Source organism: Podarcis muralis, chromosome 1 (assembly GCF_964188315.1).
Source record: "Podarcis muralis chromosome 1, rPodMur119.hap1.1, whole genome shotgun sequence".
In the NCBI taxonomy this organism is placed as follows: domain Eukaryota; kingdom Metazoa; phylum Chordata; class Lepidosauria; order Squamata; family Lacertidae; genus Podarcis; species Podarcis muralis.
Genome location: NC_135655.1, coordinates 15934123 through 15953499, shown reverse-complemented (window position 1 = coordinate 15953499; position 19377 = coordinate 15934123). Strand labels below are relative to the sequence as shown.

The 19377-nt window shown below is 47.1% G+C and overlaps 1 protein-coding gene across 3 annotated transcripts in view; it reads left to right on the top strand.

Moving 5' to 3' along the window:
- Positions 1-18961, top strand: part of TECPR2 (tectonin beta-propeller repeat containing 2) — a 52153-nt gene extending 33192 nt beyond the window's left edge. For 2 of the 3 annotated variants that reach the window (XM_028705787.2, XM_028705876.2), the window contains exons 18-21: positions 3377-3525; positions 15970-16111; positions 16336-16485; positions 18001-18961. In XM_028705787.2, coding sequence (XP_028561620.2) covers positions 3377-3525; positions 15970-16111; positions 16336-16485; positions 18001-18152 — 593 coding nt within the window. In that variant the 3' untranslated portion in view covers positions 18153-18961. Of the gene's footprint in view, positions 1-3376; positions 3526-15969; positions 16112-16335; positions 16486-18000 lie in introns of those variants that run through there. The other variant, XR_013391767.1, reaches the window with a different exon arrangement.
- The last annotated feature ends 416 nt before the right edge of the window (positions 18962-19377 follow it).

Genomic DNA, 19377 nt, shown 5'->3' with positions numbered 1-19377 from the left:
GAGTCTGTAACCTGAAGCGTATGTAACCTGAAGTGTATGTAACCCGAGGTACCACTGTACATGTGGGCTTCTCCCATTTGTGCAGGAGTTTCTAGACTGCAAACTCAGGACAGAGCTGGTGCCCTTTCCCTCAACTGGAGAGATTTTATCTTTGTTCTGTACATGAAGGAAGTGAGATGAGTTCTTTTGAATACCACAAGACCAACAATGCAGATACATATTCCCCCCCCCGATAGGTTTCCCCCTCAGTGAATCCTTCCTTTCTCTCTCTACAGACCTATTACTTAATTCAGTTTATATTTTCTTTCTTTTCTGCCACGCACCAATGGTGCGAAGGCCTTCTTTAAAAGCCACAATTGCATTAGGGATATACCTGCATTCTGCCACGGCCATTTTGAGGAGAAGAGCACAGATTCCATTTTTGCACTCAGAGAGAGAAGCCATGGGTTTGGCTTCGCATGTTGGCCAAACATCGAGTTGTAGTCACAGTTTATCCTTGCCTACAGCTCATGGTTAGAAAGGAGAGACCTTTGCCATGAGCCTGAGTTCAGACATCAGCCTTAGCCCAACCTTGGCTTAGCCTAACATGGGATTTTTTAAAAAGAGAGAGAGAGAGAGAGAGAGATAGAAGAGCAAAGTGACTGTGAGCTGTTCTCTGGGATCCCACACATTTGTGTGGCTGAAGTAAGAAGCCATGCTTTGTCTTGCTGTGATGTGAGAACGAAGCCGTTGACAAGAGATGCAAAAAAAAAACCCCTCCACGCCATTGCTGCTCTCCCATAGAACAGGATGCCGCTTCCAATTCTGTGATACTTGAGAACGTTAAACTACCATTGCATTCTTTTAAAGTGCCTTAAAGAACTACAAGGGAGGTGGAAATTTGCCTGTGGCTTATGTGGCAAAATGGCATGTTCCTTGCCCGTATTTTATTTTTAATTTTTAGTAAATTTTATTTTGCTTTAAACAGATACAGATAAATATAAACAACCAAAATTACAAAAGAAAAATCCTTAATAATGGAAAAGGCTAAAAAACTACAAAAAATATCAAAGTACATGGCATAGAACATAAGCCATTATGGGAAAGAAAAAAGAAAAAGGAAAGGAGAAGGAAGAAAAAAGGGGTGGAAGGGTGGAAATGAGCCAAAACACAAGAAGGCTCGTCTATTGTACACTTCTGTCAAGGTCACAACAGATCATTATTCTTAACAATTCTCTCTGTCTGCATTCCATAGAATCCCTCATCTTGGTATCAGGGAACATTTCCCTATGCGGTATCATTCTAAACATAACCAGGTCTTTATTGATGTACCCTTATCCCCTAGATAATTATTTAAACTTCCCATTTTCTTTCACCATCTAGTTCTTAACGCAACTCAGTTTTTTAGACTTCTCTTTCTCCCCCATCCAGGTGTTTCTGCTACAAAATACAGAAGCACTAGACATGATAAGGTTGGCCTTGGTTTATAAACCGTAGGTGATTTTCCCCTTTTTCCTTGAAGTGCCTTTTTCAGTGTAAATAGCATAGCTGAAGTTTCTAGGAACAAGTGCTCTCGCTGATGGATGACTGCCTAATGACCTGAGAGAGTTGCTTCACAGCTTTACACTTTTCTATTTCAGTCCTCGGGGAAGCGGCAAAGTTATGATGCTGCCGTACGGCTGAAAATAAAAATAACCTGTTGATGGCACAATCGTTTTTTTGGAGAAGAGCTCCTTGCTTGCGTTGCATGCTAGAAATGAAAACAGGCTAACTCTGAAATACTTGTTCCATAGTTCGGCAGCCACTGTTTGCTAGTAACATTTGGAATGTTAAGCGCTAACATGTATTTATAGACCTGGTCTGTAAGCACGACTGGCTCCCTGGGAGAGTTCACTTGAGGTCATGTGAAAAGTTGCATCTCTAGTTTAGACCAATCACATTGCATGAAGGGTCCCGCCCCCGCCCCCACCTGTTCCTCTTTGAAAATCATCGTTTTAAATGTCAGTTGTGGACTACATTGTGTCCTGTTATCCTAAGGCACTTCATAGAAGGGACCACATGAGTCATCTGGTTCAATCTCCTGCAATGCAGGGACATCTTTTGGGCCATTGTGGGGCTCGATCCTGGAAATAAGAGTCTTATGCTGTACCCAGTGAGCTATCCCGCAAACCAGCTTCAGTGTTGGTGCTGACCTTTAAAGCCCTAAACGGCCTCGGCCCAGTATACCTGAAGGAGCGTCTCCACCCCCATCGTTCTGCCTGGACACTGAGGTCCAGCGCCGAGAGCCTTCTGGCAGTTCACCTCACTGCGAGAAGCAAAGCTACAGGGAACCAGGAAGAGGGCCTTCTCGGTAGTGGCGCCCTCCCATCAGATGTCAAAGAGATAAACAACGACCTGACATTTAGAAGACATCTGAAGGCAGCCCTCTTTAGGGAAGTTTTTAATGTGTGACATTTTAATGTATTTTTAATCTTTGTTGGAAGCCGCCCAGAGTGGCTGGGGAAACCCAGCCAGATGGGCGGGGTACAAATAATAAATTATTATTATTAATATTATATTATAGTGAAAAGGACTCACTAAACAAGCAGAATCAACATCTTACATTGCACCTGCCACCAACCAGCTGTCATATTTGTTTTGCATTGCTAACATAGCGAAATGTTCTGTGCCCTCCTTAGGGTAGACATAGTATTCTCTTGTGTAAATGATTCAGTTCAGGTGAATTCTCCCAAGTAGTGGCTACATATGGGGTGGGGGCGAGGGAGCCAGTGGATCCTTCTTGCGCGTCTTGCACTCAGACTCTGCAAAAGTCAATGCATGGCTCTAACATCTGCACGCGGGTCACAAGTCTGAAATCTTGCAAGCACAAGTCCAACTCGTTCTGTCCGTTTCCTGGGTGGTGCACAAGATGTCAGCCATGCAGTTCAGGCCTGGATTTTCTGCTGAGAGGGTCCATATTCTCACATACATCCAGTGAGAGGTAATCTGTAGAGCTGGAAGGGACCCAAGGGTCATCTATTCCAACCCCCTGCAGTGCAGGAATCTCAACTAGATCATGCATGACAGGTGGCCATGCAACCTCTGCTTAAGAAGAACCTCCAAGGAAAGAGAGTTCACCGCCCATCGTTTTTCTTTGTAGTCTTAAGTGTCCATGAGAGACTCTGATTTTTTTTATTGCAATGGCAGCATTGGGGGAAGGGGTTTCCAGCCCTCCCCTCTCCCCTTGCACCGCTGTCTTCGTGGTCTGACTCCCTTCCTCCTGAAGCTGATTTAGGGGGAAACGAAGGGGGAAACGCAGAGTAGCTTTGTATCTCGACCTTAACTAGCGCCATAAATCAGAACTGAAGATGGCTGGTTGAATGACTGGGTGCCGCTCTTCCTCTCTTTTTTCAATTAGGTGCTGTGAAACTTAAAAGTTTGGCATGTGGCAAACAGCACATCTGGGCCTGTGACAGTGGTGGCGGAATCTACTTCCGGGTTGGGACACAGCCGCTGAACCCCAGTTTGATGCTGCCTGCATGGATCATGATTGAGCCACCAATCCAGGTAGAAAAACAAGTTGCCTTGTTTTTAATTCAAAACCATCAGAATGCCTATATCCAACTGTAAAAGCACGTAAACATAATAGGCTGTATGGTAACAACTGCAAAGTTATTTGCTAGAAACTACTTCTGAAAAATTAGATACAGCTTCTCATAGTGTCAAAATCAACATTGTGACGTAATATATTAAAATGTAGCTTATTCAGTTGACAACCACGTCCAGTACAGTGGTACCTCGGGTTACATACGCTTCAGGTTACATATGCTTCAGGTAACAGACTCTGCTAACCCAGAAATGTTACCTCAGGTTAAGAACTTTGCTTCAGGATGAGAACAGAAATCGTGCCGCCGTGGCGGCAGCGGGAGGCCCCATTAGCTAAAGTGGTGCTTCAAGTTAAGAACAGTTTCAGGTTAAGAACAGACCTCAGGAACGAATTAAGTACTTAACCCGAGGTACCACTGTATGTACAAAATACAAATCCTATTTTGTCAGTGCCATAATACATTCATTTCTAATTTCTTCATCTTCTCTTGTATTTTACCTTGACCGAGAACCTGTTACAAATAAGTTCCATGTAGCTGTTATATACAGTACTGAACTACGCACGGCTGATGAAGCCCCTTCGGGCGAAACAGGGGAATATCCAGGAATCCTGCCTGTGCCAGCATCTACCAGTGCCAGTTTCTTTCTTCATTAGACACTTAGAAGATTATTTCATGTCACTCTTCTAAGGCAGTGTTTCCCAACCGGTGTTCCGCGGCACACTAGTGTGCCGCGAGACGTTGCCTGGTGTGCCGTGGGAGGGAGGCGGGCGAGTCGGGCGGCGAGAGGCGGGGCGGCGGCGGCGAGGAGAGGCCACCCAGCGCTGGGCTCTCGCCGTCTGCCTGCCTGGCTGCCTGCGTGGCGCTGACGTCACGGGGCTGTAACGTGCCCCACATAGGCACACGCGGGGCGGCGAGCGAGCTCCCTCCCACATCCCATCGCCGGCTCTGCACCAGGCGGTAGAGCTCGGCGAAGTCGCCGCGCTGGAAGGCCAGCAGCGCGCGCGCCTTGGCCAGGCTCTCGCCCGCCTGCGCCTCCAGGCACGGCGCCTCGGCGTCGGGCGGCAGCGAGCCCAGGAAGCGGCCCAGCCGGCCGGGGTCGCCCGCCTGCAGCAGCGCCTCGCACCCACACGAGACCTGCTCCGCCGAGAAGCGCGGCGAGCGCGGAGGATCGGGCGCGGCGGAGGCCAGCCCCGCGCTTGGAGAGGACGCAGCAGCCGTCGCCAAACCCGATCCTCCTCCTCCTGCTCCGCCGCCGTCCTCTGGCTCTCGGCCGGGAGGAGCCTGCGGCGACGGGGCGGGCGCCGAAGTTGGCAGAAGTTGGTGCGCCTCCTCGGCAGCGCCTTCGTCCTCCTCCTCCTGCCTCTGCTCTCCTCCAGCGGCGGGGGCGCGCTGCCCTCCCCGGCCGGGGGGCTCGGCGGGGAAGGAGGCCATGTTCGCGGCGCGCGGGATCGCGGCCCCCCTCGCCCGCCTCTGGCCCGCTCCCCTCCCCCTGCGCGCTGCCCTAGCCGTGCGGGTCTCCTCCCCCTGCGCCGCCGTCCCCTTTCCACATCCTAGGAGCCGCGGTCCGCCTACCGCCCCCGGGCCGCGGCGCGGCTCCCAGCCCGGGCTGGCCTCCGCCTCCTGGGACGCGTGCCCACCCCCGCGGCCCCCCAAACTTCGGAGCAACTCTCCAGACGCTTCTCCCCCGCCTCGGTCTCCCTCCTTTCCACTTCTCTTCCCCCCTTCCTTCCCTCTTTCTTTCTCTTTCTCTCCCACCCGCCTTTCCTTCTATTAACTTTCCTTTCCCCTCCCTTCGTCCTTCCTACTTTTACTCCTGGGCTCCTCCCCCCTTTGCGCAGCCACAAATCAATCTCTCTCTCTTTTTTCCCCTCTCTCTCTTCTTTGCTCAGACGCAAAAAAGCGCCGCTTTTTGGAAATCCGGACTGCTGTCCCCGCTGAAACGATACTTTAAAAAAGGAAGAACCCACTGGCTCTTATTTCTGTTTAAAGCAGTAGATCCCGAACTCTTTTGGCCCACTGCCCCCTTGGTTCCACATCCCCCAGTGTCCCCTATGCTTACTCTATAGAAAGCATTACAGGGGTTAACGCGGCTCGCTAAGGAAGATATTAATAGAATTCTGCATTTGGGGGGAGACCCTAACAGTCATCTACCATTACCTTCTATGCTGTTACTATTTTTTTATTTATTTTTTACATAAGTAAAAAGTGACCTTTCCCCATCTGGCATGGTGGTGTGCCTCGAGATTTTTTTCATGAAACAAGTGTGCCTTTGCCCAAAAAAGGTTGGGAAACACTGTTCTAAGGAATACGTCAGACAGAAAAATACAAGAGAAGATGAAGAAATCAGAAATGAACGTATTACGGCACTGACAAAATAGGATTTGTATTTTGTACATACTGGGCTTGGTTGTCAACTGAATAAGCTACATTTTAATATATTATGTCACAATGTTGATCTTGTTTTTAATTCAGCCACTAGTCTTTAGGCCTCCTGACATGAACAGATCCCAGTTGTTCAGTGGCGGCAAGTGAAGATTCTCAGATCTTGGAATGCTGTGGGGCAGGAGAGAGGGCTCAGCTATGGACTTAAGGCTGTCATAGACTTGGTAATATTTAGTAGAAGATTGAGATACCAGAATGAACCCTGGTGTGCATGGTCAGAGCACCATTCTGTCTTTCCAGCATAGATCCTAGCTGAATTCCTGCATCTGTTTTTGAAGTGGACGGTGGGGTAGCCTTTAATGGGGGGAAACTGGACTTTTGTAGCTGGAGGTGAACTTGATACTAATAATCTTTTCCAACCTGGTTTCTCCTCCTGTCTTGATATCCCATTTCCCACTCCCCAAAACTGGAAATTCTTCCTTTCTTGCCAAACATCAGCAATGCAAGCCTAATGCAGTTGATCTCAAAGAGCAAAGAATTCGGGGTATTCCCCGCCCCCAACCTTCCAGAGAAGTAATCTCTTGGTTACGTAATAGCATCTGGGAGAATTCCAGTTCATTAGGCCAAATGGGTACAAGAAAATGTAAAAAAAGTGCAACTTCATGTTGCCTAATGCCCCCAAACCCAGCTCAAATCTAGCTTTCGGCCAATAGATGTTAGCAGGTGAGTGTCTTCTTAGCAAGTCATTCAGCAAGCTTTGCAGAACCCCAGTTAATGTCATTTGGGCTGCACCTCACTGACTTGACCTAGGAGGTTACGTTACATCATGTTCACAGCAATGGGCAAAAGAAGGAATGGCACAGAGCAGGAAGGGAGGGTGAGACAGAGGGGTGTTGCCAAGGCTTTCAGTGGCTTCAGGTACAACCCTGCTCTCAGAATACAGCCTCTGCCATCAGTGAGGCAGGACAGCCTGATCCTTCAGCCAGACAGAATAGTTTGCTGTTCCTCAGAACTCGTGAGTCATGAAATTTGCCTGCAAGTGGCTGAATTTTCGTCTTTAGCTGCACCGCTTGTGTAACACTCCAAAATTCTAGGGCAACACGACTTCTGTCAGGGTTGATACGGATCATAAATCTGTCGCCTAAAATAACATCGCCTTTCTTGGATTTTCGCCGGCGATTTGAGTAACTAGACCTTACCTCTCCTTGTGAATCTGAGCCTTGGCTTTAAATGCTGGCTTATAACTGATAAATGTGCACATGCTCTTTTCATCGTGTTCTCTCCGCAGCTTGTGGAATGACTCCCGACCCCTCTCATGTGAAAGCAGATCAGCTGTTTACTATCCTGTTTTTCTGTTTGCTGAGCCGAGATCATTGGTCAGCAAAATGACAGGCCGGGGAGCTATTAAAATAGGGAACAGTTGTTTATCACAACATAGCCTGTTCTGCTCTGGACTTCTAACAGTATACAAACAAGCTGTCAGAATGCCCTTTTGCTCTGTGAGAAGTGCACTTTTAAATCTCTTGTCAGGTTTGAGAAAAAGTCTGTTCTCTGCTCCGGCATTTGAGCACCCCAGAAGTACCGTATTTTTTGCTCTACAAGACGAACCAGACCACAAGACGCACCTAGTTTTTGGAGGAGGAAAACAAGAAAAAAAATATTCTGAATCCCAGAAGCCAGAACAGCAAGAGGGATCGCTGTGCAGTGAAAGCAGCGATCCCTCTTGCTGTTCTGCCTTCTGGGATAGCTGCGCAGCCTGCATTCGCTCCATAAGACGCACACACATTTCCCCTTACTTTTTAGGAGGGAAAAAGTGAGTCTTATAGAGCAAAAAATATGGTAAATCCATTGTCTCTTTGTTTTCATTCATCACAATGGCATTTCTATACTTTTACCATGTAAATCAGATTTTGTTCAACTTATAAATATTAGGGGTGTGGTGTGTGTGTGTTTGTGTGTGTGTGTGTGTGTGTGTGTGTGTATTTACAGCACACACTTGTTGGGTAGAATGAAGTCCTTTTTGTTTTATTCCTTCAGCAATTCTAGTAATCTGTAGGCATAATAGATGGGGAGAGTAGTAGTAGTAGTAGTAGTAGTAATCACCATCATATTCATCAGACACTCCATTAAAAATGCACTGGGTGATGTTTAATATATGATTGTGTTTAGTTTCCAGTGCATTTTAATGGGATGTCTGATCCTGATGATCACAGCATAAAATTGCAATACAAAAAGCACAAAATGCTTTTTTTAAAAAGAACAGAATCAAACCAATAACCCTCTCCCCTCCCAGAACACATTTAAAAGGGCATTGAATGTCAATCAGCCAAAGGCCCGGTTGAAGAGGAACGTTTTCACCTGGCACCTAAAGGTGTCTAATGATGCTTCCATGATATGGTCGTTTCACGTTTTTGAGTGTGTTTCTTCACTTTTATGGCCTTGGGTTCTGAGTTTAACCTGAGGGAAGTTTGCAGAAGTTTCCAATTCCTGCAGCTACCTGGATCCCTCCCTCAGAGCTCCTCCAGGTGGGATGGTGGGAGAGGGTCTCCTGGAGACTTTCCTTCCATGAACATCCTTAGGTTGATTTATCTTTGCATCCGTTCATTTCCGCCCCCCACCCCCCGTCTTTCAGTGCTGTGCTTAAGTCAGATAATGTGCACTATTTAGTATGGCAAAAGAGAGAGATGCATCTGTAAAACTGTTCTTCAATGACTCATCCCTGTTTTATCAAGGGCTCATGTGGATATCTGTTGTTGTTGTTGTTGTTTTGTTTTGTTTTGTTTTGTTTTATGCATTGCCTTCGACGTGAAGGTCCCTAGGCGACTTGCATAGAAAGAAAGCCCACTGCGTTTTGGTGCCTAGGAAGCAAATCTAACTATTACTTCCCATGATGGTAAAAATGAAATACTAAACAACTTAATTCACAATTAGCTTCTCTTGCTCCGTCCTGCTTAAAGCTAAGACTGACTCCGGCTTTAAAGAGAGAGAGAGGCAAGAATCCTTAATAAAACGAGTGTTGCCTTGTTTGTGCAGGGTGGGCGGTTTATCCTAATTTTGGTGTTGGAATATGTTTTTCGTAGCTTTTTTAGTTTCCTACTGTGCCTCAGGGGCAGGAGGCAGGAGGTGGTGGCTCAAGTAAGAGAAAAGGGAACAGCTGATGGATGATCCACTCTTCCCAATTCTCAGGTGTTCTTGATCTTTATCTCAGATGACACAGGGAATGTAAACAGTGCTGTAAATAAACAGCAGCAGCTTGAAAGGGGATCCAGGAGAGATGCTTAACTAAACTGGAGTGGGAGTGAGCAAGGTGACTCATGTGGGCCTCTTGCATTCGGAATTTCTTAAGGCACTCTGATGATGAAACATCCCATCAGCACCTACTAGAGTAGACATTTGACAGGTATTTTAGCGCCTCACCCTGTACCAAAAAAAAGCCATATCTACAAAAGGAGTGAGAAAGTGACCTCTATTTAGAGCCAGTGTGGTTTAGTGGATGAAAGACCCCTGTTCAAATTCACACTAGGCCACAAAGGTTACTGGCATAACTTTGATCCAGTCGCTATCTTTCTTGCCCAGCCCGCCTCGCTGTGAGCCTCACAGGTTGCTGTGAGGATGCAAAGGAGATGGGATGGAAGCACCCTCGCTAGAAAGGAGCAGAATAAAAAATTGAGGAGTAATAACATGAATATTGAACTGTTAGAGCATAACATAAAAGGGTAAAGGGACCCCTCACCTTAGGTCCAGTCGCAGGCGACTCTGGGATTGCGGCGCTCATCTTGCTTTACTGGCTGGGGGAGCCAGCATACAGCTTCCAGGTCAGCCGCTTCTGGCGAACCAGAGCAGCACACGGAAACGCCGTTTCCCGCCAGAGCAGTACCTATTTATCTACTTGCACTTAGACATGCTTTCAAACTGCTAGGTTGGCAGGAGCAGGGACCGAGCAACGGGAGATCACCCTGTCGCGGGGATTCGAACCACCAACCTTCTGATCGGCAAGTCCTAGGCTCTGTGGTTTAACCCACAGCGCCACTTGCGTCCCTGCCAGTCCCTGCCGCGGCCTAGCCCTATCAATTGCCCAGAAATGGAGCAGCTGCAGAGAGCTTGCTTCGTTCTTCCTTGCCAGAAAGCAGGAGTGCCTGGGTGTTGCTGTTTTCCCCTCCTTCCTCCCAGTCACTTTCTCCTTTTCTGCCATGTCTTCTGTATTGCACAAGGAGCATGGAATCGCAGAATTGTAGAGTTGGAAGGGACCCCCGAGGGCCATCTAGTCCAACCCCTGCAATGCAGGAATCTTTTGCCCAGCATAGGGCTCGAACCCACAACCCTGAAAAATTAAGAGTCTCGTGCTCTACCGACTGAGCCATCATCTTGTTAATGATCATTGTAACCCCTTTCTGGAGACCTTTTCATCTGGAGAGCAGGGTAAAAATACTTCCAATAATAATAATAATAATAATAATAAATAATTGCCTTTAGGTCAAGGAATATATGGGCTTTAAAAATATTATTTTAATAGAGTGGAGTGGGCACAGGAGAAGGTGCATGCAGCAGAGCAGAGTGTGGATCTGTTTAAGGGTTTTCAGAGGACACCCACGTGTCTGCCTAAGCACATGTTCAAACTTGCAGCACTAAATTTTCCTCCAGGCGCCCAGTTGTACTTTTGGGAACGAAGCTTGTAAAATGAGATTGCAGGATAAAGGTCAGCGATGGGCCCTGCTCACGCATCCTGCTTCGAGTGATTCCCAGTGCAGCCCCTGTTTGGTGGTCTCTTTGAGACGAGGAGCCTTTGGATGAAGGGCTAGCTCATCTTGCTTGTGCCACCCACATTTGATTGCTTTTTCATTCCTTCTTTCTTCCTCTCATTTCTGCTCACTTCCCTTTTTATCTTTCAAGTCTTCTTTTCACAACATGTGTGTTGGGGATGCACGAATGGCTTATTAAAGGCTGGAAAGGATTTCTAAATAATTATCCCGAGTTTGGAGTGATAAAAGTACTGTTTCTGAACACTTGCGGGCAGGATTTGCCTGTGCAAGGACATCTGATTGCACAACAGGGCTCCCCTATCTTCTCCTGCCCCCCATGCATGCCCTGGATCTCCCAGAATAATATGGGTGGCGGGGCGGGGGGTGTTTCTATATTATATATTTTGTCATCTCGGTTTGTATTTTTCTGTTGCAAACCACCCTGTGTTCTTCGAATGAAGGGTGGTATACATCAGAGGTAGGCAGCCTAAGGCCCATGGGCCAGGAGCAGCCCACGGGGGGTCGTTTAACTGGCCCACAAGCCGCCTGCTTGGCAAGTCCCCACGTTTGGTGCTAAACCGGCGCAGCACGGTGTGGGGGCTCGCTTCCATGGCACCAGAAATTGCTTCTGCGCAGATGCTATTGAAATTGCCATTGAAATTGCTTCTGCGCTGAAGGACCAGGTGCGCAGCCTGGGAGTCATTTTGGACTCACAGCTGTCCATGGACAGCTGTCTACCAGCTCCACCTGGTACGCAGGCTAAGACCCTACCTGCCCGCGAACTGTCTCGCCAGAGTGGTGCATGCTCTAGTTATCTCCCGCTTGGACTACTGCAACGCGCTCTACGTGGGGCTACCTTTGAAGGTGACCCGGAAACCGCAATTAATCCAGAACGCAGCAGCTAGACTGGTGACTGGGAGTGGCCGCCAGGACCACATAACACCGGTTCTAAGAGATCTGCATTGGCTCCCAGTACGTTTCCGAGCACATTTCAAAGTGTTGCTGCTGACCTTTAAAGCCCTAAACGGCCTCAGCCCTGTATACCTGAAGGAGCGTCTCCACCCCCATCGTTCAGCCCGGACACTGAGATCCAGCGCCGAGGGCCTTCTGGCGGTTCCCTCATTGCGAGAAGTGAGGATACAGGGAACCAGACAGAGGGCCTTCTCGGTAGTGGAACGCCCTCCCATCAGATGTCAAAGAGATAAATAATTACCTGACATTCAGAAGACATCTTAAGGCAGCCCTGTTCAGGGAAGTTTTTAATATGTAACACTGTACTGTTTTTAACACTGATTGGGAGCCGCCCAGAGTGGCTGGGGAAACTCAGTCAGATGGGCGGGGTATAAATAATAAATTATTATTATTATTATTATTATTATTATTATTATTATGCCGGAAATCGCGGGCATGGGCACAATCCAGCCCACAGAGGGATGTCCGCTGGAGTGAACTGGCCCAGGCGAGGTAAACCTTGCCGACCCCTGGTATACATAGAACCATAGAATTTTTGGAAGGGAACTCCAGGGGTCTTCTAGTCCAGCCCCCTGCTATGCAGGAATCCTGCCTACAGCCGTCCCTGGGTGGACTCAAAACACCAACTTTCTGGTTAGCAGCCAGATGCACTGACCCATTGTGCCACTGGGGCACACATTTAATAATACAGTCATACCTTGGCTTACTGGAGCTTCAGGTTGTGCGTTTTCGGGTTACGGACACACCAAAACCCGAAAGTACCGGAACGGGTTACTTCCGGGTTTTGGCACTCGCACATGCGCAGAAGCACTAAATTGCGCTTTGTGCATGCGCAGAAGCACCGAATCACAACCCACGCGTGCACAGACACGACGCTGAGGGTTGCAAACATGCCTCCTGCACGGATCACGTTCACAACCCGAGCATCCACTGTAGTAGTAGTAGTAATAATAATAATAATAATAATAATAATAATAATAAAATAATCTGCAATGCTTGCACAGGTGGAATAGCAGGAGGAGTGCAGTGTTCAATTCCACCCTGTATCCTCCAAGTTGATGAGGCTCGTTTGACATCACCACGAAATAAAGCCTTTAGTCTCATCGGCCCAGTCCTATGGGATGTTCATCCAGCAGAGATTCAGCAGGTTTCTTCTGCCTTAACTTTCACATATTTGCGGGGGAACGTTTTCTGTGCTGCCAGGCTTATGCAGACATTTAAGAAAATATTTCCTGTAATAGTTAGCTGATGATCCTCTGCCTTAAATTTTGTACGGTGTGTGTGTGTGTGTGTGTGTGCGCGCGTGTGTGTGTGTGTAATGCTTGTGAACCACTTTGATATTTTTTATGATGCAGTATACAAGTATTTTTTTTTTCATAAATGCAATAGGTTTATAGTCTAAGCAACAGCATGTGGTGCATTTAAAAGCTTTTTTTGTGGCTTTTGCAAACTAAAGCCTAGTTCATCAGATGCCTAAACCATTGGCTTGACTTTGCTGCAGGGCTAAGATTCAGCAACCACATAACCGGAGTCTTAAAATTCAGCCTTGGATTTTAAAAAAAGAGTCTGGCTTGCATTCCATATTACTGGCCAACATGCATGTGGGGAATATGTGATTTGGAGTGAGGGGGGGGGGGACAGAGGAAGGAGGACAAAACATAAAAGTAACTGTGTTTGGTCCATAAAGAAAAATCTCCTAAGTTGGCTGCTAATGTGCAATGAGTAAAAGATCCCTTGCAATACCCAACAGCTATTCCTTCATGTTTGTTATTGTTTCTGTTGGTGTTGGGAAGGCATTTCACAGTTCATACTCAACCGTGCAGTTACACAAGACTGGGGGAGGCATTGTGTGGGTGTGGGACTCTGAAGAGCCTCATACGAAACTCTCCTGCTCGCCTCCCTATGTGCAGCAACGTGCTTGCTATCTGCCTGTCCAGCTTACTGTGGGTGCTGCAAAGTGATAAGAAATGATGTGTTCCGCATAAGATACTGGTAACTTAAAAAACTTCAAAGAGCTGCCTAACGTTTCACCTGCAATGCTCAAATGGCCCTTAAAATAAGTTGGCATCGGTGACATTTGCAGTAGCCGTTCTTGACACACACAGCGATCCTTCTCACGATTCAGCAGCAGAGGTTTCATTTATAAATGTTTGCTTTTTTTAGAGAACAAGATAATTCCCCCCCCCCCCTGTTTTGTTGTCATCTGTAGACCAGAGTGTGGTGTGCTAGATCAGCATTCTGTGTTCAGGACCCAGACATCATAACACAGGGCCAAGAGTGGCCTGACACCTGTCTTCCACCTCATCCCCAATGCATAGTCATCCAGACATTTAAACCTCATCGATAGCTAAAACTAGGGTGGAGAGCCAGAGGCTGAATGCGGCCCTGCAGGCTCTCAATCTGGCCCTTGGCACTCTCCATAAGCCACAGCCTCTCCCCAGGCCTTGCCCCTCATTGCTTCTGCTCTGCTCCCACCTTGAATGTTTTTACCTGGTTCTAATGTGTCCTTGGACTGCAAATAATGCTTCTTGCTTGCCTGCGTAGAGGCTGGAGAGAGGGCTTTTTGCGTATGTTGGTAGAAACCCCAGGCTTTTGGGTGTCTGGAATTTAGCCTCTTGTTGTTGTTTAGTCATTTAGTTGTGTCCAACTCTTCGTAACTCCATGGACCAGAGCACGCCAGGCACTCCTGTCTTCCACTGCCTCCCGCAGTTTGGCCAAACTCATGCTGGTAGCTTTGAGAACACTGTCCAACCATCTTGTCCTCTGTCGTCCCCTTCTCCTTGTGCCCTCCATCTTTCCCAGCATCAGGGTCTTTTCTAGGGAGTCTTCTCTTCTCATGAGGTGGCCAAAGTATTGGAGTCTCAGCTTCACGATCTGTCCTTCCAGTGAGCACTCAGGGCTGATTTCCTTAAGAATGGATCGGTTGGATCCTCTTGCAGTCCATGGGACTCTCAAGAGTCTCCTCCAGCACCAGAATTCAAAAGCATCAATTCTTCGGCGATCAGCCTTCTTTATGGTCCAGTATACACCACTACTGGGAAAACCATAGCTTTAACTATATGGACCTTTGTTGGCAAGGTGATGTCTCTGCTTTTGTACAAGAGGTGATGCCTCTTGTACAAAGGTAATAATCTCCCTTCATCACCCACCCCCTTCTCATTTCACCCAGTGCCACCTGCAACGGCATGTATCCCCAGGAGGGTTCCCTATTAGGGCATGGGGCCCTCGGGCTGAAAGCCTGATGTTGCCCTGGGAGGGGTCCCTAGGGCAAGGGCAGAATTCAGGATGACTCGCACGCTGCCGCCATCGTGGCAGTGTAAAGTAGCGGGGCACAGGCAAGATCTTGCTTTGTGCAAAGAGAGATAGAAAAACTTAGTTGCACACTGATCTTGTAGTTCAGATCACACAGCACAGGGGAAGGGGTCTTTGGGTCACTTGCCAGTTTGAGCTGGAGGAGAGTTTTTCATCCCAATCGCTGTGATCAGATTCTGACTGGAAAGGGGATGAGATTCTTTGGCTCCTAATACACTCAGCATCCATTCTCCCGGTAGCCAAAATTCCGCTAAAGGCTAAGATACAGAGTGTAGATCGAGTTTTGCAGAATGGCGATAATTCAGATAGGCAGCTTTTTACTCCAGAGCACAATGCCTATGTATTCTATAATGTAGAAATAATAGGGAGCCGAAAGAAGCAAAAGGCATTGACACTGCAAATAGCAAGGGCTTGTGCGCATGTATCATATTCGGATGTATTCTGCATTATTTGATATTTAAATTGAAACACGATGGGAAACTTCTGGAGGATGCAGTCATGAAAAATGAAATGTGTGTGTTTCAGAGAGCGAGAGACGGAGAGAAGAGAATCTCTTTGTAAGAACAGTATGACATGGAGTCTCTCGCCTACCATATTTCTCTTTCCATGACAGATTTGCTTCCTGTTGCACTTCACGGAAATTTGGCACCGAGTTCAGATTTTAAAACAGAAGCATTACATAAATATCATTAGTTACTTTGAGTTTTTGGAGAAAGTGATATTGAGCCTGCATTTTACAGGTGTTTTTTGCATTCCCAGAGGCGATCAAATGGAAAGTTATCTATTTGCTTTGAGTTTGCTTTCTGCAATAAATAACAATAATGCTACTTTTTCTGAGGCTCTTTTGACTGCCAATATACATCCAGCACTTTCTCTCCACTCCTTCCAGCAGTTCATCTTTAATTTAATTTCCTGCCTCTCAGTCAGTGCCGATCCATTAGAGAGGGTTTGTATCAAACGGCAGAGGATGACATTGACCGTTGTATTATCTTTTGCAGCCAGTTGGAGTCAACTTGGTTAGTGTGTTCTCAAGTCCCAACGATCAGAGCCTGTGGGCGATCGACAACAAATGGAACGTCCATGTTCGCACGGGGATTACAGAGGAGATGCCTGTAGGCACAGATTGGGAACAGGTTCCAGGTGGGAAGATTTTGCGTTCATCATTTGGTCGCTGTTGAAATGCCATTGGGAAATGTGTAACGTCCCTTTCCCCCATGAAATTAGAAGCAGAGGAAAAAATAGAAGCGGTGTGTCGCTGTTCCTCCTCCTCCCTGCCTTCTTTTTGCATTTACCTTTACTGACACTGTATTTTGCTTTTGTATTCGCTCTTCTCTACTTTGACCAAACTTATCCTTTGGCTTCAGGGCTTCAGGCATGCCAGCTGGCAATAAGTACAAGGACTGTTTGGGCACGTTGTCCGAATGGTGACATAGCACGTCGGTACGGCATCACGGATAAAAACCCCGCAGGAGATTACTGGAAGAAGATTCCAGGGAATGTTACTTGTTTGACAGGCGAGTTGTGTTTCGTTCTCTCTCTCTCTCTCTCTCTCTCTCTCTCTCTCTCTCTCTCTCTCTCTCTATCTCTCTCTCTCTCTCTCTATATATATATATATATATGTTTCGTTCTTTTGCGGGGCTTGTAGTGGGAATTGCATCCAGTACAGTAGTACCTCTGGTTACGTACTTAATTCATTCCGGAGGTCCGCTCTTAACCTGAAACTGTTCTTAACCTGAAGCACCACTTTAGCTAATGGGTCCTCCTGCTGCCACCGCGCCGCCGGAGCACAATTTCTGTTCTCATCCTGAAACAAAGTTCTTATCCCGAGGTACTATTTCTGGGTTAGCGGAATCTGTAACCTGAAGCGTATGTAACCCGAGGTACCACTGTACAGTCATACCTCAGGTTACAGACGCTTCAGGTTGCGTGTTTTTGGGTTGCGCACCGCGCCAAACCCGAAGCACCGAATTGCAACCCGCGCATGCAGACACGGCTCTGTGGGTTGCGAATGCTGCGGGCTGTAAACGTGCCTCCCGCATGGATCATGTTCACAACCCGAGCGCACACTGTACTTGAAACATGTAGCATGCTGGTCTGAACAGGAGCATAATTAATAGCTGGATCGCTCAGTGGGTGGAGCATTCAACTCTTCATCTCAGGGTCATGGGTTCAAGCCCCATGCTGGGCAAAAGATTCCTGCATTGCAGGGGGTTGGCATAGATGACCCTCAGGGTCCCTCTTTCCAACTCTACAGTTCTATGTTGTTGTTTTCAAAGTGTTGAATGTCCTCTTCTTAAAGAGAACATTGGATGAATACAGTCATACCTTGGTTTTCGTACAGCTTAGTTCTTGAACGTTTTGCCTCCTGAACGCTGCAAACTCGGAAGTGAGTGTTCCGGTTTGCGAACTATTTTTGGAAGCCGAACATCTGACAGGGCTTCAGCGGCTTCCGATTGGCTGCAGGAGTTTCCTGCAGCCAATCGGAAGCCGCGCTTTGGTTTCCGAACGTTTTGGAAAACGAATGGACTTCCGAAATGGATTCCATTCGACTTCCAAGGTACAACTGTACAGGGTTTCCACAGGATGCCTTGCAGAGAGCTTACTAGAGAGTAGGTGGAAAAGAATTGACCTAGAGCCGGGCACCCGGCTCATCAATGATGATGCATCTAATGTCCCTTTGGGCACTGCTTTCTTAGGTGTGCTTGCCACACATACGGGATTAAAAATCAGGTGGTAGGTGCGCTCTTCTTGTGGGCAGTTTAATCAGGTCTGTTTTGGCCCTTCCTCCGTGTGGCATTTAAGTAGGAATAGTTGCAGCGATACTGTCAAACAACTCCCCACCCCATCCTGCCTTCAGCTGAACTGTTGAACCTGTTAGGCTTCAAACGGGATCTTTAGCACAGGACACACAGCAATGCAAAGCAGGCAGTGCTTTGGGGAGTTGTAGTACAGGATGGGGTGGACTCCTTCGCTAACAGCCTGTTTGTTGGCCTGCTAAAATTGAACCTGGCAACTTTTTTCTTCCTCAGCTACTCCTCTAGATGAACTGTGGGCCGTCGGTCCTTCAGGCTGCCTCCTTCAGCGCCTCACTAAGACCTTCCGCCATTCTCACACGTTGCAGAAGCACAGCGACGCTTCCATGTCGTTCCACTCAGACGAAGACGAATGGGAGGTAATATGAGGCTCCCCAGGACCTGGAGCGCTGAAACAGCATGGACATGCACGTGGGAGTGTCGGGCCAGCGTCTGACAACAATTAGCACTTTGATATATAAAACACTGACTTTCTCGAATATCCCCCAAACCGTGTAGTGAGGTGTCTTGTTTCTGTATCTCTCGGGCGAGATGGGCAACGTGGCTTTAAGAAGTCTTTGCCGTAGCTGTACCGTTTAAAAATACTTATCGATTTAACCTCGTTAGCAGCAAAACAAATGTTGCTCTAGCATGCAAATTAATATCTGTGCGACATTGGGAAGGAGGTCTGTTACATAGGCTGAACAGCAGAAATGCATTTTTTAATGTCCTTGTACTTTTACACCGCGTAGGGGGAAATGGGTGCAATGTGGAAGACGGTTACATTTCAGAACGAGAGAACCTTTCTCAGTAGAAAGTCAATTCAGCAAGGCACAGTTTGGCAATTGAGGTGAAAACCTCTTGGGACCATTTTTGTCGTAACTTCCAGGGTTCCACTGAACCTTCGCTCTTCGGTTACTAATTTCATACCTTGCTGAGAAGTTTGGGTTCATCCCAGGCTTTGTGCAGACATTGGCTCCTCTTATGCCTAAAACCGGGACACTAATGGCTTTTGTTTCATAGATACCCATGAGAGGATTAGGCAGAACAATGAAAGTCAAGATTGTAATATGAAGGGGGCGGGCTGTGGGTGCCCATTGAAATCCTTGCTTGGCCTGACTGAACTGTAACCAGAGGAGACTCTGAATTTCCACTTTTGTATCACGAAACAAAACGAAAATAAAGAAATTGCATCTCACGAGAGAGTCTCTGGTATTGGTTAGGTTTTGTCTTCAGAATGGTCCTTTTTTAAAAAAGCTATATTAGCTATATCTTACAATGTCTTATACTTGAGATGTTTACAGCAGAAGTGCTGGATAATTTACTAATCACTGCAAATTACCGTATTTTTCCGTCTATAAGACGCCCCCATGTATAAGAAACATCCTATTTTGGGGGGGCTCAGATTTAAGAAAATGGGGGGAGATGTAGCCGTGTATAAGATGCCCCCTAATTTTTGACATTATTTTTTTGGGGGGGGGACCTAGTCTTATACATGGGAAAATACGGTATATTTCATGGAGAGTTAAAAAAAAACAAACCCAACCTAAAACTCTAGGAGAGAGCTTGATTCCAATGGCTTGGATGGGAAAGCCTTCCCTTATAGTTTTACGG